This window comes from Alternaria ventricosa, assembly GCF_023758065.1.
Source record: "Alternaria ventricosa strain BMP 2768 chromosome Unknown scaffold_14, whole genome shotgun sequence".
Taxonomy (NCBI): domain Eukaryota; kingdom Fungi; phylum Ascomycota; class Dothideomycetes; order Pleosporales; family Pleosporaceae; genus Alternaria; species Alternaria ventricosa.
In genome coordinates this window covers 471549-493279 of record NW_026055694.1, presented here as the reverse complement: position 1 = coordinate 493279, position 21731 = coordinate 471549, and the positions used below count along the sequence as shown (strand labels likewise).

At 52.5% G+C, this 21731-nt stretch overlaps 8 protein-coding genes across 8 annotated transcripts; 4 read left to right on the top strand and 4 right to left on the bottom strand.

Moving 5' to 3' along the window:
* Window positions 1-1863: 1863 nt before the first annotated feature.
* Window positions 1864-3261, bottom strand: SAH1 (S-adenosyl-L-homocysteine hydrolase; the record flags this gene model as incomplete). The annotated part of the gene is made up of 2 exons (XM_049345651.1): window positions 1864-3041; window positions 3090-3261. 2 exons carry the CDS (start codon window positions 3259-3261, stop codon window positions 1864-1866), a joined length of 1350 nt encoding a protein of 449 aa, XP_049197178.1.
* A 485-nt stretch (window positions 3262-3746) lies between these two features.
* Window positions 3747-5220, bottom strand: J4E93_007746 (uncharacterized protein; the record flags this gene model as incomplete). The annotated part of the gene is made up of 2 exons (XM_049345650.1): window positions 3747-5103; window positions 5153-5220. 2 exons carry the CDS (start codon window positions 5218-5220, stop codon window positions 3747-3749), a joined length of 1425 nt encoding a protein of 474 aa, XP_049197177.1.
* A 592-nt stretch (window positions 5221-5812) lies between these two features.
* Window positions 5813-7169, top strand: J4E93_007745 (uncharacterized protein; the record flags this gene model as incomplete). Its single annotated transcript, XM_049345649.1, has 2 exons — window positions 5813-6767; window positions 6817-7169. 2 exons carry the CDS (start codon window positions 5813-5815, stop codon window positions 7167-7169), a joined length of 1308 nt encoding a protein of 435 aa, XP_049197176.1.
* A 998-nt stretch (window positions 7170-8167) lies between these two features.
* Window positions 8168-9837, top strand: J4E93_007744 (uncharacterized protein; the record flags this gene model as incomplete). The annotated part of the gene is made up of 3 exons (XM_049345648.1): window positions 8168-8386; window positions 8453-9086; window positions 9137-9837. 3 exons carry the CDS (start codon window positions 8168-8170, stop codon window positions 9835-9837), a joined length of 1554 nt encoding a protein of 517 aa, XP_049197175.1.
* Window positions 9838-9960: 123 nt separating this feature from the next.
* On the bottom strand, window positions 9961-11295 carry J4E93_007743 (uncharacterized protein; the record flags this gene model as incomplete). The annotated part of the gene is made up of 1 exon (XM_049345647.1): window positions 9961-11295. The coding sequence occupies one exon, from the start codon at window positions 11293-11295 to the stop codon at window positions 9961-9963; it is 1335 nt and encodes a 444-aa protein (XP_049197174.1).
* Window positions 11296-17440: 6145 nt separating this feature from the next.
* On the top strand, window positions 17441-17815 carry J4E93_007742 (uncharacterized protein; the record flags this gene model as incomplete). The annotated part of the gene is made up of 2 exons (XM_049345646.1): window positions 17441-17527; window positions 17579-17815. 2 exons carry the CDS (start codon window positions 17441-17443, stop codon window positions 17813-17815), a joined length of 324 nt encoding a protein of 107 aa, XP_049197173.1.
* A 1056-nt stretch (window positions 17816-18871) lies between these two features.
* Window positions 18872-19589, top strand: J4E93_007741 (uncharacterized protein; the record flags this gene model as incomplete). Its single annotated transcript, XM_049345645.1, has 4 exons — window positions 18872-19019; window positions 19081-19325; window positions 19379-19444; window positions 19497-19589. The coding sequence occupies 4 exons, from the start codon at window positions 18872-18874 to the stop codon at window positions 19587-19589; spliced, it is 552 nt and encodes a 183-aa protein (XP_049197172.1).
* A 559-nt stretch (window positions 19590-20148) lies between these two features.
* J4E93_007740 (uncharacterized protein) lies at window positions 20149-21441 on the bottom strand (the record flags this gene model as incomplete). Its single annotated transcript, XM_049345644.1, has 3 exons — window positions 20149-20825; window positions 20874-21199; window positions 21419-21441. 3 exons carry the CDS (start codon window positions 21439-21441, stop codon window positions 20149-20151), a joined length of 1026 nt encoding a protein of 341 aa, XP_049197171.1.
* Between the last annotated feature and the right edge of the window lie 290 nt (window positions 21442-21731).

The following is a 21731-nucleotide window of genomic DNA, read 5'->3' as shown; positions in this document are numbered from 1 at the left end:
GTTCTCCATCCCATAGCAAGCGTTGGCATCATAGGGCATTTTCAGTTACATTGTTTTTTTCTCCAAGATAATCTATGGGTCAGGAAGGTACATATGCTTTGTATAGCAGTAGTAGTAGCAGCAGGCGGATAATCTAGGTCCGCGTTAAATTGTAATATCTTTCCTCAGTACGTACATCCGTTCGCAATTCCAAACTACGCGCATCGCATTGCAGCTCTCGCTCGCCAACCCCTGTCCCTACTCCACATCTTTTTTCTACGGTACCGAAATCAGCCTCAGATGTCACCACGCGTTCTCTCGTGGCGTCATAAACTTTCCGCATGTCTCAACCCCACATGTCACCAACAACGTCGTGTTCCTGTTGAATAAGCCAGGATCCCCCGAGCCCCCTGTTTCCTTCTCTTTTCCACCAAAAGCTCACTGCCCCCGATCGATACTGGATATGCAAGACTCTGTGTAACCACGCTGTAGCTTCCCTTTCTTTCCCCACACGCACAACATGTTACGAGGCTGGAGAGGGACGAGTCCAACGTTTCAAGTTGCTCAGCCTCCAAATCGCCATGTCGTGGATCCAGTTACCCGGTTCTGCAGGCAAGGGCGAGGCGGAGGCGGAGCATGTTGTGGAACGGGGTTGGGGCAGGGGTGTCATTGTGTGTCTGGTTTTGTGAGATGTTGGGGGAGTTGGACTTGGAGGGTTATGGTATGGAGGGTTGGGTCTGCCTTGCTTGTGTGGGGATGGGAGGAATGAAATGGGGGTATATTGCTCGTGTACTCTTCAGAAGCACAAGCGAAGAGCCCTCGCTTCCTCGACCAAAAGACTCGTATACTACCAACTCCCAATGCAGCCCGCCGTCACGAACGGAGAAACCCTCCATCGTGCTACATTCCGACACGACATTTCGGTCCTCACACATGAAGAGCGCGGGAAACGCCATAGCAACCACCATTCGCCTCCCAACCACAGCAAGACCAAACTTACTTCTCAATCCGATGTATCGAACTTTGTCACTCCCTGTTGGACGATGCAATGCATGGGATTACAGCTACATCGGCCCGCCATGCCTACGCATAGCAACGTGTCGTCCGTTCGTACATTACATTGCAGGAGTATACCTGACACATTCTTTGCTGCTGTGACTTCCTTGCGTTCACTGTTACCGCATCATACACACTGCGTACTGCGTACTGCGTATGCTGAGCGGGAAGTATTTGATGTGGCGTGCATGCAGCGACATGTCCGATCCGATGTTAGCGGCGGAACATGCGTCTCGTGATATCTTTACTGCGATGTTGGGCAACGTTGTGTGTGTGTATACGATCGGCTGTTGAGTTTGACGTATGCGTGCGATACGGCATGGATGTGGAGGACGCGAGAACGAATAACGTTTGGGCACTGCAGACGTCAACATGTCAGAATAGACGCAAGGAGTACTTATTGCATCTTCGTGTGAGGCCCGATGAGAGTATGCCTGTGTTCGTGGCGAAAGTTTATGTAGCTGTACGTTGATCACGGGAGAAGTCATGGATCGACGAAGTGTTTGTTGAGGCGGGTATGGAGGCCCGCCGTTATTGTTCATTCTTCAGTCCACCGTCTAGATCGGTGGCCTGTTACTGTTCTTATGCTGCGTGGATGACGCAGTCTATCTTTATCCATATCTCACTCTTACATAGGGTATCATCATCGGTATTGACCATGGTTGAAGGGTCAAGTAGATGATTGCAAACAACGCCTTTTGAACGACCAAACCCCGCCGAGCCCCAGGCTCGATGCTATGCCGTTGAAGACAGACAACTTTTCGAAGTGGTATCATCGAAGTTCATAACGTCGTGTTGAAACTTCCCAAACGCTGGACATTAAGAAATCTAGTAACGGTAGATGTCGCTCTTGAAAGGACCCTCGACAGGGAGACCAAGGTACTCGGCCTGAACGTCGCTGAGCTTGGAGAGCTCAACGTTGACGTGTGCCAAGTGGAGAAGGGCGACCTGCTCGTCGAGAATCTTGGGCAGAACGTAGACACCGACATCGAGCTTACCGGTCTTGCCGAACTCGATGTACTTGTTGCCGAACTCCTCATCAGAGGCCTTGTACAGCATGATCTGGGCAAGGACCTGGTTGGTGAAAGAGCAGGACATGACGAAGGAAGAGTGACCAGTAGCGCATCCCAAGTTGACGAGACGACCCTCGGCGAGGAGGATGATGTAGCGGCCGTTGTTCATGAGGTAGCGGTCGACCTGGGGCTTGATGCTGGTGACGGACTTGGCGTTCTTCTTGAGCCACGCAACGTCGATTTCGATATCGAAGTGACCGATGTTGCAGACAATGGCGTCGTTGGGCATAGCCTCGAAGTGGACACCAGTCAGGATGTCACGGCAACCAGTGGTGGTGACGAAGATCTGACCCTGAGAAGCAGCCTTCTCCATGGTGGTGACCTGGAAGCCGGAAACGGCAGCCTGGAGGGCGTTGATGGGGTCGATCTCGGTGACGATGACACGGGCACCCATGCTGTGGAGAGCCTGGGCGCAACCCTTACCGACATCACCGAAACCGGCAACGACGGCGACCTTGCCAGCAATCATGACGTCGGTGGCACGCTTGATACCATCGACGAGCGACTCACGGCAACCGTACAAGTTGTCGAACTTGGACTTGGTGACGGAGTCGTTGACGTTGATGGCAGGGACGAGGAGACCCTTGCCCTTCAACATGCGGTAGAGGTGGTGGACACCAGTGGTGGTCTCCTCAGAGACACCGTAGCAGTCCTTGAGCATCTCAGGGTACTTCTTGTGGACGAGAGCAGTGAGGTCACCACCGTCGTCGAGGATCAAGTTCAGGCTCTTGCCATCCTTGAAAGCTGTGAGCTGCTGCTCAAGGCACCACTCGTATTCCTCCTCGGTCTCGCCCTTCCAGGCGAAGACAGGTACGCCGGCGGCGGCAATGGCGGCGGCAGCGTGGTCCTGGGTGGAGAAGATGTTGCAGGAGGTCCAGGTGAGCTCAGCACCAAGGGACTTGAGGGTCTCGATGAGGACAGCAGTCTGGATGGCTGGGGTGGATTAGCATTGTAACTGTAGTGATAAAAGGATAGACATACTCATGTGCAGACATCCAGCAATGCGGGCGCCCTTCAATGGCTGGTCCTCAGCGTACTTGCGGCGAGTCTCCATCAGACCAGGCATTTCGTTCTCGGCGAGCTCAATCTCGCGGCGACCGAACGCCGCAAGACTGATGTCGGCAACCTTGAACTTGTGGGCGGGGGCAGACATTCTGGCGGTTTGATGTGATGTATTGGGGGTATAGAGAAGGAGAGGGGTGAAGGGGGGATGAAGAAACAAACGTCGAGGGAGAAAAGTGGGAGAGATAGCCCCGCGCTCTAGCAGTTGTTGACGCTAGTGGACCCTTAGACTTTGCTCCACATCGGCACTTTACTGCACCAAGACAACTCACCGCCCGACAACACTGCTAGTACGTGTCACGGCGGATTTAATGCGATAGAGGAAGGAAAGGATGGGTGACAGACTGTGGCATTGGCCAGTACTTTACACGGTACATCTATGATGCTCATGTTTATGCTCATAGTTCACAGTCTTGTTCAAACCCACGCTGCGGGGCATTGAAACAACACCCTGTTGATCGCGACGCGCCATCCTACTGATACCAATGCAGTAAGCCTGGTCGTAAGCACCGAATATCACCGAAGTGGCCAACTCGGGCCAAACGCTAAAAGTACAACATTCCGACCTCTTCGCGCTCAGGTATAGTGAGGCACTTGGCCTTTATCACCCTCAGTTCCCGCCACCAGTGGCGAGACACCATTGTCAATCTTCTTAGGGCCAGGCCTCTTGAAATGCGGCTTCAGTGGCTCCCAGCTCTCCGCGTTGTAGCCTTCTTGTATCTTCTGGCACTTTGTGAGGCCCCAGTCTGTTACGCCAATCATGAGGCAGCTTTCGAACATGAACGCCATGCTGCCCTCACCAACCTTGTTGGGCTGTAGATCGACATTAGATGCTTTCTCATGAGTCGCAGCGTCAGGTCCATGACCAGACATGACATTGTGCAGAGAAGCACCAGCCGGTTGGAAGCCTCCACCAGTCTTCGCATCGTATTGACCACCAATGAGCCCCATAAACTCGGACATTGTGTTGCGGTGGTACCATGGCGGTCGGAAGGTGTTCTCAGCCACTAACCAACGTGGTGGGAAGATGACAAAGTCAGCTACTGCGGTACCTGGTCGGTCTGTTGGCGCAGTGAGAACGGTAAATATCGACGGGTCTGGATGGTCGAACGAGATGGAGCCTATGGTGTTGAAGCGTCCGAGATCGTACTTGTATGGGTAGTATAGTCCATGCCATGCGACCACGTCGAACGGTGTATGCCTCTGCTTCGCAGCGTAGAGGTGTCCGGCAAACTTGGCGAGGATGTTCCATTCGGTTTCGGTGTCTTCGTCGAAGTCGGCCACTGGCGCCTGAAAGTCTCGCGCGTTTGCGAGGCAGTTGGAGCCAATGGGTCCTAACTCAGGAAGCGTGAAATGACCTTGGTACAACTCCAAAATGTAGCCTCGCACCGGGCCTTCTGGTAAAGTGACACGGTACCGGATGCCACGCGGTATAACGCAAATCTCATTCGGACGCACAACGAGGCGCCCCAGTTCCGTCTGGATATCAAGCACGCCGTGTTGTGCCACAATCAAGAAGTCGCCATCCGCCGAGTAAAATGCCTCGTTGGCTTCCATGTCCTTTCCTGCGGCATAGATAAAGTATCCGACGCCTGACTTCATTGTAGGATCACCCGCACCCGCCACTAGATGGAGTGAGTGCACCCAGTCTACCGTCTCGTCGAGATCGAAGGGATCCCATCGTAGCTGGTTCGGGATGTAGTGTATCTTCTCCCACGGCTTGTTCTCGGGGTTCGTGTTGAACGTCTTGGACTCGCGGGGCTCGAAGTTGCTGTGTCCGCACGACGGTAGGATGCGGTAAAGCCATGTTTGCTGATTCTCATGTCGCGGGGCTGTGAAGGCGGTGCCTGAGAGCTTTTCGGCGTAAAGACCATATGGGGGTTTCTGAGGGGAGTTTGCGCCAATTGGAAGCGCGCCTTCTACTGCTTCAGTCCTGGAGATTGTCAGTCTATGTTGTCGCAGTAGGGTAGTCGCGTCCATACTCATGGTAAGAGTTGAAGCCATTCTGGTATCGGTATTTCTCCTTGAAAGCAAACTGAGTAGACGGCATCGTGACGTTAGTGTGTACAAGATCAAAAAACAACAGTGGACAATAATCAAACACGCGGGTACGGCACTAGATGCGTAAATACCCTTCGCGGATGTTGCGGGCATGCAGCATCGCAGTAGCCGTGGCAAGCTGTGGCTCGGCCATCACGCAGGCGCGAAGTCGCGAAGTGCGGTAATGGGCGGCTTCAGATTCCGTCGTTCGTCGCGTCGCAGCAGCAAAGCGGAGAAGAAAGCACCATCAAGGGCGCGCGCGTCGGCTTACCCCACAGGCGGAGAGCCCATGACCCCTGTCCGTTGGCAACTGACGGAATCTTTCCGAGCCCGCCTCATCCGTCACAAGCCGGTGTTCCATCCAGCACCATCTGCACCATGGCTCCAGAATTGAGACTACGGGGCCGAAAATCCGAGCCTGCAAGTTTCCCTAGTCCTCCCGTTGACCCTGACAAGTATACTCGTGTATCAAGAACTATCGCGTGAGGGAACGTTGAGCTCTTACCGTACCAAAACGCCCAAAGCCGTACGCACTTATTGCGTCAACGTCTAATCATCTCACTTCATCGGAAGACTTTCAGACATCATAACAGACATCAATCATGGCTTCGTTGCGGTCTTGGTTCAGCATACCTCGTGGCTCACACTTCTCACTAGCCAACATCCCATTCGGTGTCATCTCGACAGCATCATCTCAGTCACCGCGGCTGGCAGTCGCCATTGGAGATCACGCACTAGATCTCGAAGTCTTTGCTGCAAACAATGGCTTTTCAGGACTCTCGACGATACAGCCACATCAAGCTGTCTTTTCGCAACCATCGCTGAACGCATTTGCAGCACTCGGCCGCCCAATCCACTCTGTGGTCCGAAAGTACATACAAAGCGTCTTCTCTGTCGAAACAACATACCCCGATGTTCTGAAGAACAATGCGGCACTCCAAAAGCAAGCTCTAATACCGCTCAAAGAACTCAAAGCACACCTCCCATTCAAGATTGGCGACTACACTGATTTCTTTGCGGGCATGAACCATGCCTACAACTGCGGCGTCATCTTCAGAGGACCCCAGAACGCACTGCAACCAAACTACAAACACCTCCCAGTCGGGTACCACGGTCGAGCATCTTCAGTAGTTCCATCAGGGACACCTATACGGCGACCCAATGGCCAGATATTGCTCGATCCTACTGCAGAGAAGAAGGTGCCTACATTTAGCCCATGTAAGAAGTTGGACATCGAGCTAGAGCTAGGAGCTTTTGTCTGCGGGTCAAATGAACAGGGAGTGCCAATTCCGATAGAGAAAGCCGAGGAGAATCTATTCGGTGTTGTGCTTATGAACGACTGGTCTGCGAGAGACATTCAAGCTTGGGAATACGTACCCCTGGGGCCTTTCAATGCGAAGAACTTTGGCACCACGATCAGCACTTGGGTTGTACTCGCAGATGCACTGGAGCCGTTCAAGACGAAGGGCTTGGAAAATGATGCGGAAGTGCTGCCCTACTTGAAGGAGAAGGATGAGAAGAGTGTGTACGACATCAACCTTGAAGTCGATGTGAAGAGTATGTACATCCTCATGTCATCTTGAGTACATATGCTAACCATGGTCAGCGTCATCCGGCAACAAGACAACGGTATCGAAAGTAAATGCACGGAATCTGCTCTGGTCATTCCCGCAGATGCTGACACACCACACTATCACCGGATGTCCGTTCCAACCCGGTGACCTGCTGGGCTCTGGCACCATCAGCGGAAACTCTCCAGCCGAGTACGGAAGTTTTCTAGAGCAAAGCAACAACGGGAAAGAGACTATTGCTCTAGAGGGTGGTGAGAAGAGGACTTTCTTGGAGGATGGGGATGAGATCACTATTCGAGGAGTGTGCGGAGCAGACGAGGAGGCTCTGGTTGGCTTTGGAGAGTGCGTGGGCCGCATTGAGCCTGCGCTGAAGTTGAGCTTTGCTTGAGCGCTCTGATGGTCGTTGAAAGGGTAGACGGAAGGCTGCCTCATGTGAAGCAGAGCACAGGACGAGCCAATCTTTGCATCAGCAGGCTGTTGCTACAGAATATCATGATCCCTTTTGGTGATAGCTCTTGCCTTATCCGGATAATATCTTGTATATACCATGATATAAAAGTCTGAATGTTCAAAGTCTCATCATCTCCGAGCTTTGTGCGAGCTGAGCTACTAGCAGTACAAACATGAGCTGAGCATGGTACCTGATCTTCTGCGTAAGGAATCATTCCGCGGCTACAATTTTTGGAAGCTTCTCCACTATGCGGCAGAAGTTACAAAATGACGCAGCATGCTCGAGAGATCCGCTGTTCTTGCAGATAGATGCTTTAGCGCAAAGTTTGAAGCATCCGGTGAGAACCTGAGATGGATGAGCCTATTGGATTTCAGCGCGTTGGAGGGTCGCAGTTGGCAGGGGCCGCGCAAGAAGCCGACAATACTACTCATGAAGCACTGACATATGATCTTGAGGCTCTTTCCGCTACCAGAGTTCAATGTGAGTGCCAAAGAGCTCCATCGTCCACTGAAAGCTTGTCGTGTCCATCACCTGTTCCCGAAGGAGTTAGCCGCCTCCACAACGCGTCCGTCTCCGCACCCTGACACTAGCATCAACACCATCACTTCGCGGCTTTATTCCGCTGCATCAACATACGCTTCTGCGCGCACGATGACACGGGCGGCGGATGCCCCGCAGCGATGGGCTTACTCCATCGAAACCAATGCTTGGATCATTCGTGGCCAGTCAAACGGAGGCTAATCATGCTGAGCCTGACCTCGGAACGGCGTGTCCAGCTAGGGATCTCCTCCTAAGAGAAAGCGCATGGCATCGGAGGTCTCTCACTGCTATAAGTGCTACCGGCCTGTTTAGGGTTCGCTCTTGCTCTAGGGTTGCGAGCTTTCTTCTTCCACTTCTCTCACCTCTTCTCATTGACCTCGAGTCCTTTTGAGAAAATGACTATCCCCATCTACATCGCCGGCCTTGCTGTCGTAGGGTTCTTTCTATACAAGTTCCTCTACGGAACTGATACACCACACATCAAGGGACTACCAGAAGTCCCGGGCCTGCCGCTTTTTGGAAGCTTACACGAGCTTGGTACGAACCACGCGAGGGTAGCGCAAAGATGGGCAAAGAAGTATGGTCCTGTCTTCCAGGTGAGGATGGGAAACAGGGTAAGTTTGAGTCTCGCATGGAGTCAGCACACTCTTGTAAGTATCAATGCTAACACGAGTATCTAGAGGATTGTGTTCGCGAACTCGTTCGATTCCGTCCGCCATCTCTGGATCACAAACCAGTCCGCGATGATCTCTCGACCTATGCTCCACACTTTCCACAAAGTGGTGTCTTCTTCTCAAGGTTTCACCATTGGTACTTCACCGTGGGATGAGTCCTTGAAGAACCGTCGCAAGGCCGCTGCCACGGCGCTCAACCGTCCTGCTGTACAGTCCTACATGCCACTCATCGATCTCGAATCCACGGTCTCAATAAAAGAACTACTATACGATAGCAAGGGTGGAGAGCTCGATCTCGACCCACGGCCATACTGGCAGCGATATGCGTTGAACACGAGTCTGACGCTCAACTACGGATACAGGATAGACGGAAACAAGGACGCGCCTCTACTGAAGGAGATTGTCGAGGTTGAGCGTGGTGTAGGAAACTTCAGATCGACAAGCAACAACTGGCAAGACTATGTGCCACTCTTGAGACTCTTTCCTAGCCAAAGCAACGAGGCGAACAGCTTCCGAAAGAGGAGAGACGTGTACATGGACAAACTCCTCAACACACTGACAGACAAGATCGAGAAGGGTACAGATAAACCATGCATCACCGGCAATATCATGAAGGATCCAGATGCAAAGCTGAACAGAGGTATGTTGAGAGCTTTCCCACTCATTCTTGTTCGCACTAACACACGACAGCCGAGATCAAGTCCATCTGCCTGACCATGGTATCGGCGGGTCTTGATACCGTACCAGGCAACCTCATCATGGGCATTGCACAACTCGCAACCCCCGAAGGTCAAAAGATTCAACAACGCGCATACGATGAGATCATGAAAGTATACCCTAACAACGATGCCTGGGAGCGTTGTCTCCACGAGGAGAAGATCCCGTACATCACCGCTCTATACAAAGAAATCTTGCGATACTGGACCGTAATCCCCATCTGCCTACCCAGGGTCTCCATCAAGGACATCGAATGGAATGGCGTCAACATTCCAGCGGGAACAACCTTCTATATGAATGCATACGCCGCCGACTACGACGCAGAGCACTTCAAGAACCCGGAGAAATTCGATCCAGAGCGCTACCTCGACGTGCCAGATGGTGCGGGAACACCACACTACGGATATGGCGCCGGCTCGCGTATGTGCGTTGGTTCACATCTCGCTAACCGCGAGCTGTTTACTGCTTTTGTGAGGTTGATCTCGGCTTTCAAGTTTACGCCACCGGTAGACCCGCGGGACGAAGCGATCATGGACTGCCTTGATGCGAACGATATCCCAACTAGTTTGACGCTTGAACCGAAGTACTTCAAAGTCGGGTTCAAGCCGAGGAATAGGCAGCTGCTGGATCAGTGGATCAAGGAGAGCGAAGAGCGTGTGAAGGATCTGATGTAGATTTGCATTCAGCATGGCCATTTATATATAGCATGTACGGAGTCTATCTGAGAGTAGTGTTCCAAAGGATTGTTAGTGATGAGCGAAGGGCCAAAGTGACAAGAAACAGCCACCAACTACCCCCTACACAAGCCCCCTCGCAGCATCAACCTTCATGGGCGGCAACATACCCAGCTTCGCCATATCCTGATACGTCTCAAACACGCTCTCCATAGTATCCACAAACCCACTGAACCCAAACTTGCGCACCTTGGTCCCAGACAACGTGCCCAGATACGTAAATGAAAAGTCCGCCATAACCAACGTCTGCTTGTCCGTCTCCGGGATGTTGACCGTCAGCTGCCCACCAGACTGCTCCATCATCTCCTTCCAGGCCTGCGGCACCGCAGGGTCCTCCGCCCATTTACACAGCGAATGTGCCAATTTGAGCTCGATGGGTGGACCGTAGCCGAGTGGGCAGTCTTTACCGCCAGCGAAGTACTTGCTCTCGTATTTCGACTCGTCTTCCTCAGGTCCAAGCACGGTGTCGACGCCGAACCAACGGCCAAGCTCGTTCCAAAAACGGTCCCAGCTAATGAGCTCGCCGTCCTGAGCGTTGAAACGCTGGTTCTTGGCCGAGTCCTCCAGCACAGCCCATTCACTCAGGTAGCCCGTGAGACGCGCGGTGGAATGCGTGTATCCGGATTGCCAGCTGTGGAAGTCTGAGGGGTACTGAAGAGGCTGTTTCCTGTGTGCTTGGACAGCGGCGTAGACGCCATATGCGAGAAACGTGTTCATGGCTGCGCTTTGCACGGCGCCGATGACAGCCGCGGGCATGACGATGTTCCAATCTGTCTCGGGGTGTTCTTCGCAAAACTTGAAGAGTAGGTCTTCTTGGTGGTAGTAGAAGTTCGGGCTGAGATGTTTGGGCTGGGGGTCAGATTCGACGATGGGGTTGCGGCCACGGCCGATGTGCATGCCGTAATTCTTTCCTCCGGTCTGGAGGAGGAAGCGTTTGGGCTTGATGTTTGCGATGGGGAGGGAGCCGAGGAAGTTCTTGAAGGGGGGCACGTTGGCTTCGATTAGGGCTTCGGCGGAACTGGGGTCCATGTCGCTTTTCCCGTTGCCAGGGGGGAGGTAGGCGTAGTAGAAGATGTAATCGGCTTCTGCTCCGGCTTCTTTGAGCGATTTGGCGATTTCATCACTGGAGGAGCTTAGGTCGATGGAGATGTGCTGTAGACGGGCGCGCTGCTCTTCGGTGAGGAAGGAGAGGAGCTCTTTGGAGATTGGCGAGCGAGACAGGGCGTAGATCTTGATCCAGCGGTCGGGCGTATCAAGGAGAGAGCGAATGGTGTTGAAGCCTGAGATTCCTGTCGCTCCGCATACTATGGCCTTGAGGTCCTTTGCGCTTGAGTCAAAGGTGGGCAGGTTACGATAGATGCCAGACTGGCGAAGAGGCTGTTGCGAAGAGCTGGGCATGATTGCTGCAGATTGATGGAATGACTAGAGGCTCAGAAGATGAGGTTGAAGCTGTTCGTGTCTGTGTCTGCTTTTTCCAAGCCGGGAGCCTCTTCCTCTTTATACAAAGCACGACTCCAGTCTTCGCTACGTAAAGCCAAGTCCACCATTGCCATCTCGCGAAAACGCACATCAAGGACACCGACGCTTGACTCAACTTGCTGCGCTATGTTGCGATGTTGTCATACTTACAGGAGGCTCTCCTGGAATTGAACCCACAGGAATGAACCCACAGCGCCGTTAGGACATAACGCGCAGCGAGATCCCCATTCTTTTTCTTTCGGTATACTCTCCGCCACGCCGTCGAAGGACCTAGTCAGTTGTACCGGGATTTCGAGGTCTGAGACTAATTCTGGAAGTATCGTTTTCCATCCGCCGCGCACGTCAACAACCAGGTACGTGTGCTCTTTCGTTCAATGATTAGTCTTGACTCCCAGCCACCTGCGCACCGTTTTAGGTTCTCTGATGTCATTTCGTATGCGCTAAGGCCTCTCCAGGGAAGGTAGCGTTACGAGCCTCCAACACCATTATGTCGGCGCCTAGATACCCACAAGCCTGCCAAGATGAAATGGGCGTTGATGTTGAAGGTGGAGATCTGCTTGCATCGAAAAAAGGTGTCCTAGACCCTGTCAGATCGATCTGGAAGTGAATCTGCCTGCGCTAAGTGGGTCCCGGAGCGGGAGTCGGCCGGCGCGAAGACGCCGACATGCAAAGCATATACCTCCCTGGTTTTCTTATCTTCTCTTCACGCCCCGGATGTTTGAGTCTCGTCAGTCGCTCACTCCCACGAAGAACCATAGCTTGCGGCTGCTCAAGTCGATCCACTGGGTGGTGACGTCGTCGCTCTTGACACTACCACATCCGACATTCACCAAAACTTTTCTGCCTCATCTTTCTACTGCTTAATTTTCTTTGCAGACTACGAGACATTCGTTCCGACTGTCGTTATGCGCGTCCTTATCTGATAATACGATTAGAATCCATTGAACGTTTGAGGGCTTGGGTCACTGGGACTTCCACGGCAGCGCTGACACACGACCTCAGAAAGATGCTGCTTCTTGCCCAATTGTATTTTTCTGTAGGCGAAAACTGGAACGAATGACTCAGGGGAACTTTTGAATTTCTAGGCACAACTCGTAACACTCGCACTTCTTCGTCGAGCAGAAGCTGATCCTAAGCTCATCAGCCGACCTAATGCGGATCAAGATTATAGTCACTTATCACGTCCCAACTTGTGCAATGCTTTCCAGGAGCAGGCGCTTCCATCTCTCCACGCGCAATCTTCTCTTCGAGTTCCTCCCGTTCTAACTTCCGTTCTAACTTGTTCTGCTCAATCGCAGCCATGCGCTCATTAAGCGTTCCCGGGAACGGCAACACCCCTGGAGGCGGATTTAACCATTGTCTACACAACATTGACGATCAGCAAAACCGAATAAAATGCATACTGCATGGAGATACCCAGGTACGGCTTACTCTTGGGGAACATTTCGCCCGTCTACTCCGCGGAAGCGATCCTCGACTGCCTGGCTCCATGGCTTCCGGTCAAGCCACCGCTTGATCATCCTAGGAGATAACGGCTGGGCATCGTATACGCCTTGGCGAGTTACTTCGTCGTCTGGTGTTGGCAACCAGACCATGTATCTGACAACACCGTCGTTGCAAAGACCTCGGGTGTGATTTTCGTGCGGTGGTCTCTTCAGCAATTTGAGTACCTCGCGGAGCTCATCCGTTGCACTTGGCTGACCCTCTATGTCAGCTGGGGCAGCACCGTCTGAACTGAAATCGTCATGCTCTGCAGCTTGTGGCTCTGCTTGACTTGAAGAGGCAGGATCGTCTTCGTGTTTCCCCGCTACTTCTTGATCTGGTCGCACCTCCGGACGTGGTGTCGACATGATGCGCGATCTGCTGTTGAGACCTAAAATGAGGCAATTTAGGCTGAGAGACGATATAGCCTGTGTTAGCGATCAAGTATGTCAAGGGAGTGAGGAAGGAGTGCTTACGGTGAATACTTGGTGATTGGGAGTTCGTTGCTGCGTAGAGCTGCCTGGGCGTGGCACAGTCGATGGGAAGAGGGGAAAAGCAAGAAGCGAGACGCAGTGTACGTGACTTTATATTAACGCTCCGTTTTCGCTTACTCAGACCGTTCGGGTTACCAACAATGACGATGATGCCGACGTAGGTATGTAGCATGGGTGTGCTGATTCTCAAGTACCTCGACGAGTCAAGCTGAAGATTATAAAGCAGGGACTTTCGTCCATGTAGAACTATACAATCTATCGAGCCAGAGTTCTACATCATATCAATTAACAACACTGCATCGTCTGCTGCTACCATGAAGCTCTCAACTGCCCTATCTGCAACGGCGACATTTCTACTCATGGGAAGAATTCGAAGTCTTCCTGCCAAGTATGATGACGGAATGGTATGTCTGCACAAAACGTACAGCGCAAATAATTGATTCTAATATACATGCTCAGTCCCTCCGCGATGCCCTCATGATACTTAAGAGTGAGGATGGCGTCCGTGTGCTAGGATATGACGGAGTTCTGCGCCGACTCAACATCGCTCGTACCGAAGTAGTTGACTACATTCAACTCTCCGCCCATCACGTCGAAGAGTTCGTCGCCTGGAAGTACCCTGATGAGCGCGATACATGGACCGGCGTCGATGGACGTGCAGTCACGGATGAAACTCAACTGTTGACTGTTCCTGACTTCGTTGTCCCTCTCGATCCGAGCACGATGGTCTCGAAGCCAAAGGACAAGACGGGATTGAGGCCGCAGGCTACAGATTGTCGGGGCGTTACGTGTACCAACCCAGAGTATTGTAGGGCTTTCGAACCGCCGTGCGCAGAATGTGAGCCGTATCAGGAGTGCGTCGGTGGGCCGACAGGCTGTCTGGTGCGTTATAGGTGTGAAGATACTCTACCACCTGCCGACTTCTAGAAGGAATTGGAAGCTTTGCTGAAGGAGTGTTGAATGATATGTAGCCATCTTATAGTACATACATGGAGCAGTCTTCGGGCGTCTCGGAGTTTGGGATATCAAGCGTGCGTTCGCATTCGCGTATCCTCCCATCCCTTCGAGCTGAAGTGGCTCCTAATCTTCTTCAAACTATCGTGATTGTTTCTATAGAAGTTACGCGGGCCCACCATGTTGCGTCAAACGATGGCGATCTAGTATCAAACCAGCCAATGCGACGGAATGATCGATGATTTTTCTGAGAAGCCTGGCGAAGGACAAAGCCGCAAGGATATGCGTTGTAGCGACCCGTCTCCAGTAACCATATGCGCTGATCAACTTGAGCATCACCTGAAATACTGTCCGGCAGCGAGACTGCACTGGAGACTGGCAAAACTTCGTTCCCGTCTAGGATCATTCTGGGTACTTTTGCCCATCCAAATTTGGTAGGGCCCAGATCGAAGTACTGGAGAGCTTCGTCTATTTCCAGCGAACGTAACGGCCCTCGTATCACCAAGCGACCATCAATGACAGCCCCAAATGGCTTGCTCGAGTTTGCCAAGAGGACCTCACACTGCACGACTTCTGATACTGGCTTTAGTCCGTACAGTGACCCACAAAATTCGATAGCTCCGTCAACAGAAGCCCATGACCATGATGGCGCACGATATGTCTCGGGTCGTCTAGCGGGTTGGGGACTATTGGCAATGTCGAACTTCAAGTCGTGGGACCACATCAACTCGGACATTAGAGACGATTTCCACAACCCAGCTAAGTATTCGTCTCCCGTAATGAGATGGAGTTGCTGGGCAATGCCGGATATTGCCAGAAGCTTGTCGCCTTCTTCAGTCATTTCCCTCCGAGTAAAGTTTTTCACGACGTTTCCCCATACTTCATGCGCGGAGATACTGCGCGGAGACTTTGAAACTATTGCAGCTGTCAAGGGTGATAACATGGATGGTTCTGTTCTGGATTTGCCCATCTCAAAGAGTCCCTGTGACTCAGGGTTTCCTCCATCGGTGTATCTGACGGTTTGACACTCCCACACTAGCTGTTGTGAGGAGAAAGACAGTACGCGTGGTGAAAGTACATATTCTTGCAGGGCCCATGCTCTTCTGTCGAGTGGCTCCTGCCGTAGTTTTCCAGAAAATTGACGGTGCAAGGACACCTTCCCAAGCTTACCATCGAGACAGCTCCAGGGAAGATCTCCGACAAAAGTTTCATAACTCGGTCTGCGTCTTTTGGATAGAAAGCCGTCTACACATCTTGATGCGTTCGTAGCTGCAATGGTGACAAATGCATTTTGATAAATGCTTGCCATCCTCGCAATTTCTTGACGCTTGTCATCTACGCTGTCCTGCACGATACAGAGCGAATCAATCCACAGATACTTAACCCCCAAGGTCCGCGTATAAGATGCTGCATCCTGTATAGTTTGTGGTAGAGCTGAGATTTGGATGCCGGTTCTGTGGCTTTCTATGTTTTCGGCCAACGTCCGTACCGGTTGTGGACCACCCCAACAATAGCTTAGAGCACAGTAATGGCGCCGTTCGCCGTTGGAAATATGCAGTCGAATAGCTTGTTCGCTGATATCTAAAACTCTTGTGGGTAATAGAGGAATAGCGGGTTCGGGACAGTGCTTGTGAAGCTGCTTGCACTCTTCAATCCATGATTTCGCTTGCTTGGTGCTAGAGCTGACGTCGTGATTGACTGGAGAACATTTAATCTCTGCTGCCGCAGGATCATCTGAACATCGCAAACAACGTTAGTTGATGCTAAGTCATGGTTGCGGGCGGGATACGAACCACGGTGAGCCAGAACGGACCATGTAATAAACCCCAATTCATCCGACCAGTTTGGGTCTACCAACCAACGTGAATCTTGCCCCTCTACCTTTGTAAAAATCCTTAGATTATCGACAGAACCTTTGAAACTCTCTACTCCTGCGAAGTTAAAAAACCGTATGTTGATGGCGATTCTTGCATCTAGATCGAAACGACTGTTGTCCTTTTTGGCGTCGTTGAGCAGATAGTCACACATTTCACATTGGGCTGATGCTGCAAGTAAGTCTCGCGCCTGACAAAATGAAGTGAGACCCTCTAGACTTTTGGCCATCTCAAGATTCTCTCTGCTTGATGCGAATCCGCAAACTCCCCAGCATACGGCACAAACTTCTCGAGGAGCTCTTTTCGTAACGTCCATGTTAATCGGCTGAACAAGGCTTGGTATCGTTGAGGCGGTCTTTCCGAACAATCGTAACGTATCGTATGTTTGCGCAATGTATTGAACACGGATGCAATCGCTAGATGAAGGTATAGCGTGGAGGGAAAATTGTACGGAGGGGGCGATGCGTATGGTGACAGCCCTGAAGGTGGGGCATACATCACGCCCCGCAGTGACAGTCAGCGAGCTGTAGAGGTAGCCTGCCGAATACCAAGGATCAATTCGCTTGCCTCCTCCATAAGTCCTGAGACCCTTGCAGGGTCTTTTTCGTACACCCTGTGGCCCTGTAGACACCTGAGGTTGAGCGCGTGATGTCTCCACGATCTGACCTGGCCACCTCATTCATGGAGAAAGCTGAAGACCCTGGAGCGTAGACCCGAGGTTATCTGATTTGCATGTTTCTATGTTAATGTAGGCTGCAGGCCTGTTCAATCTTTTCCTTGTATGAGGTGTAGCGCTGTTGTCAGTGACTGCGCGACTTCCACATTCACGTAGCGGTGTCACCGCGGGCCGTAGAACATGTCCTCGCGAGGAAAGAGCACCCGTGCTAGCGACCCTCACTTCACCTGGTACTCACTTCTTAAGGCAGTCACCGCGGAATACAGCCCCACAAGACGAATAAAGCTCCTCGCTCACAACAGAGCTTCCTTCTCCCTCTACCAACACACGACACCTTAGCAACAGCCAGACACTCGCAAGAACAACATGCCTTCCTTTCTCGACGGCTACAACGCCTCAGTCTTGGCGATTCCAGCCTACCTCATCCGTAGGTACAAGCTGTCCGGTGAGAGATTACATTCGATCGGTATTTTAACCTAGTTTCTCGATGGTTAGTCTCATTCCTTCCTCACGCTCTCGCTGTGAGTGTCGCTACTCGAGGCAATCTCCTCGAGTGGGACAACCGAAGCCCACGCTCCAACGACATGAAGGCCGAGCTCAAGAAGCGCCTGCCTGCTGAGACCTACGCCAAGTACGAACGTATGGAGGCCTGTCACGCCAACGGGATGGAGGTGAGATTTGATCGACTCTTGTTGTAACGTCCGTCGAACTAAGAGTAACAGAACCTTCCTCTCTTCATGGGCGCCGTCATCCTCGGTAACATGGCTGGCCTGCCGCAGGGCGAGCTCGCTTCGTTCAGCGCTTCGTTCCTAGCTGTCAGGGTCGCCTACACCGCCGCCTACATCACCACTTCGACTCAGGCGCCTACACTTGTTCGCAGTGGCCTTTGGATTGCAAGTGTCTCGATGTGCTTCCGTACCATCATCCGGGCTGCCGGAGCCATGGCCACCGAAGTCTAGGTTCGCGGATGGAGTCAGTGTAGTCGAGATACTCGAGCGACAAGCTAGATGAACGACCGGAGCAGAAGACAGGTGCGGATGACGAGGATACGGCGAGATTAGCTGATACGACATCAATGTCAATGCTGTCTTGCAATAACCACGTGTCCACTCGATGATGTGATGTTGTTCTCTTGCAAGTATTGATGCCTAAATCAGGAGGATGTGCCTCGACTTACTGAAGTGGTTGAACCATACCGTCCCGTTGCGCGACTTCAAGGTGTTCTGGGTGTCCGCGTCCCTCGGTCACCCTGGGAGACAATCGCATGCGCATTGATCAATGCGACCCAGAATATCTTACGAACTACACGTCGCGTTGGTCAGACGTCAGTATACAGCGGTTGCCCAGTCAGTAGTGCGGATAGGTGTGGGTCTGGAGCTCACGCAATCCCGGGGCAGCTGATCGCCCAACCGAACATAAATGGGTGCCTTGGGGTTCCACATCCGGCCTTCAGGAGAGCCAAAACGTGTCAAGTTCTTAGTAGCGATCATAAGAAGCGTTCCAAGTAAAGGAATAGCTGCAAGCAAGAAGCCTCTCACCGCAACTCCTTCAACAAAACGACGATAAGCGATCGCCGCCCTTGTCACGTGTCTGTGGCACTTGCCAGCTTACGAACAGTGCCCAGACTTCGCCGCGCTTTCCACCACATCTCTTCAACGCAGCCCTTCCAGTGCATCGTTTAGAGTACATCACATCCACCCGCCCCATCCCCGAATACCACCGACTCTCTTGAACCTGTCCGTAAGTCAATCGCCGCTGCATTGTTTTTTCTGCGTTTGCTTTGCCCAACCCGTAGCCGGCGCCTGGCCAGCTCCCTCGTGGCCTCGAGTCGACTCCGCAACGGGCGCTCAACATGGCTGCGCCGGCCATGCGACTCCCGTCACCGTGCTCAATACCAGCCGATAAGGCCACGATACTCTCCTCAACCCTCTTCTGACAAATAGTGTCGCAGGTTCGAGAGTCTATACACCGCCTCCCAACTCACCCGTCCTACACACCACACACCCACCGCAATCATGGGTCTCACATTTTCGAAGCTGTTCGATAAGCTATGGGGAAAGAAGGAGATGCGCATTCTCATGGTCGGTCTTGACGCTGCCGGAAAGACCACCATTCTCTACAAGCTCAAGCTCGGTGAAATCGTCACCACTATCCCCACCATTGGTACGTCGCGATGTGCAGCATGAGCTCAATCAGGACAATGCGCTGATTCTTCGACCTACAGGTTTCAACGTCGAGACCGTCGAGTACAAGAACATTCAGTTCACCGTGTGGGATGTCGGCGGTCAGGACAAGATCCGTCCTCTATGGAGGCATTACTTCCAGAACACCCAGGGTATCATCTTCGTCGTTGACAGCAACGATCGCGACCGTGTTGTTGAGGCGCGTGAGGAGCTCCAGCGCATGCTGAACGAGGACGAGCTGCGGGACGCTCTCCTCCTTGTCTTTGCCAACAAGCAGGATTTGCCTGTAGGTTTCAAGAGCCGTGAACACAAATGTCCAAACGACTAACAATGCGTCAGAACGCCATGAACGCCGCTGAGATCACCGACAAGCTTGGTCTTCACAGCCTCCGACAACGTGCCTGGGTATGTTCCGGGTCCCCCCTGCTTCAAACGCCTGTCAGCTAACCCCCTGCAGTACATCCAGTCGACTTGCGCTACCTCCGGTGACGGTCTCTACGAGGGTCTCGAGTGGTTGAGCAACTCTCTCCGCAAGGCCGGTCACAACTAAGTTCGGCGAGCGCGAACCATCACATAGCGAGTCACGAAAATGCCAACCGTCTGCTAGCACAGACCTCTTATAACGAACGCACGCCCCATCGTTGTGGCAGAGCCCAGCCATGACGCATCTCTACAAAACCACGGACCCATGAAATGTATTTGCATCGGTGTCAAATATCAGATCGGATGGTGGAGCGGAGACACATGGTTTCTCTTCTCTTTTCGCCATTGGAGTTTGTGTGAAGTACTATGACATTTCGTTTCTGGGATCGTTGGGAAATCAGTTCTCTGGTTACTTTACGTGGTACTATCAAATTTGAGTCTCTTCTTACTAGCTGCTGTCTTGACTGCATGTGTGTGGTGACCCGAGAAGTTGTTCAGAACTGTTCATTGCTCTATTCACATGTAGGCTACATTGCGCAAATCGTAATACATGCCAGAACGCCAATCAACCCCTCCCAGACCCCTCACGCTACCCATGCAAGGCGATAAATGTTGATAGCTTGCTGATGTGGTGTTCCATTTCAAATGGCGCCCATTTCGTTACTCAAGTGGAATACTCTTGTCGCTCAAGACGCGGGTGCAGCCTGCTGCCCACCTGCCTCCTTGGCAGCCGTGATAGGCGGAAGCAGACCCTTCTCAGCCCAGAGGTCGACCAGCGGCTGCATGGGCTCGATTTCCTTGTCGCCGATCAAGTTGAACAGCTTGCCGACGTTGATGAAATGGATGAAGCACGTGTTGAGCTCCTTGTACGCACTCACGTTCCAGAACGGGTCCAGCCAGTGGCCATGGTAGATGTGTGCATAGCATCGCATCATCTGGCGGTAGATACTCTTGATGTCTCCTTCAAATGTCTCAGGGAAACCAGACGACTTGCCGAGCCACTCGCGCCCGGCGAGTTGAGACATGGGGGCATTGGAGCTAGTGGGTCCGAGAGGCTGTGGCGTTGAGGTTGGTGTCATGGAACCAGAAGCGTAGGTTGATGCTCCGATAGAGATGGCTGTGGTGTCTGTGGGGAAGATGTTTGGGTCATTGATCTTGCCCACGATCCACTTTTGTACGAGGTTGATGTACTGGATTGCGGGGATCTTGATGGGCTTCTTGTTGTTATCCAGCCAGGTGTATGTGTGACCGCTGGCAGACATGGTAGGGCAGGTATCTGGGTTGCAGACAGGCTTGCCTGTCCGGTCGTCTGTTACCTTGATGATTTCAATCATTTGCTCGAGTAGCCTGTACTGCTCGACAACTGGTCACATGCTTAGCGATATCGGGGCATTGGAAAGTATAAACATACCTTGATGTGCGAGCCATTCGCCCTCTTCGACTAGCTTCGGCTTCGCAGCCAAAGTCATAAAGTTACCCTTGACGATCAAGTTGGAGTACTCTTCGCGGAAGAAGAAAGGCGGTCTGCGGGAGCCAGACGGCACGGACCCATCCGACGGAGCACCTTGGCTTTCGAACGACATAGCAGAGGATAGAGCGGGAGAATGGGGCATAGGCGGTTGGCCTGGAGGTTGTTGGTTTGTTGGTGAAGCCGAGTATGGAGTGGTTGGCGACGCGGAGCCACCTTTGCCCTGCTGCTGTTGGCCCTTGTTGGATCGACCAGCCAATCCTTGGCGACTATCGGTGAAGTTGTTAGAATGAGGAAAAGACAACTTCAGGCTCCGACGGACGCAAGTTATAACACAATAAGACGGCAGGGAGATGCCGAAAAGTGGTGCATATCAGAAAGTGAAATCGTGAGACGACATGCAGCAAATGCCTGAATGTTTCAGGCCGTGGACTGGGGGTGGGAGGCGCGAGCATTTGAGGAAGGGGAGCATGTGCCAAGCAACTTACACGTTTGCGAAAAAAGAGGCCATGATTTGCGGATTCGTGGAATTTAGTGTGGGGGGTACGGGGCGGATACGTCCAATGCACCTAGAGAGGCCGGCTTATGAAGGTATGCAAGAGGATTGAGGGGGAGGATGTTGGTGATACGTCTCGAGCGGGCACGCTTTTTGGGCCCACTCTCCTAAGGGCTGCATCGAGAAGGGGCGGCACGCTAGGATGGATTGGGATAGCGCGATTCTCATGGGTTACTGGTCGCAACTTTGTTCATCGCGGCCATCAATCGGTGCGCGTACCTTTACCGCATCTATCTCGTCAATTT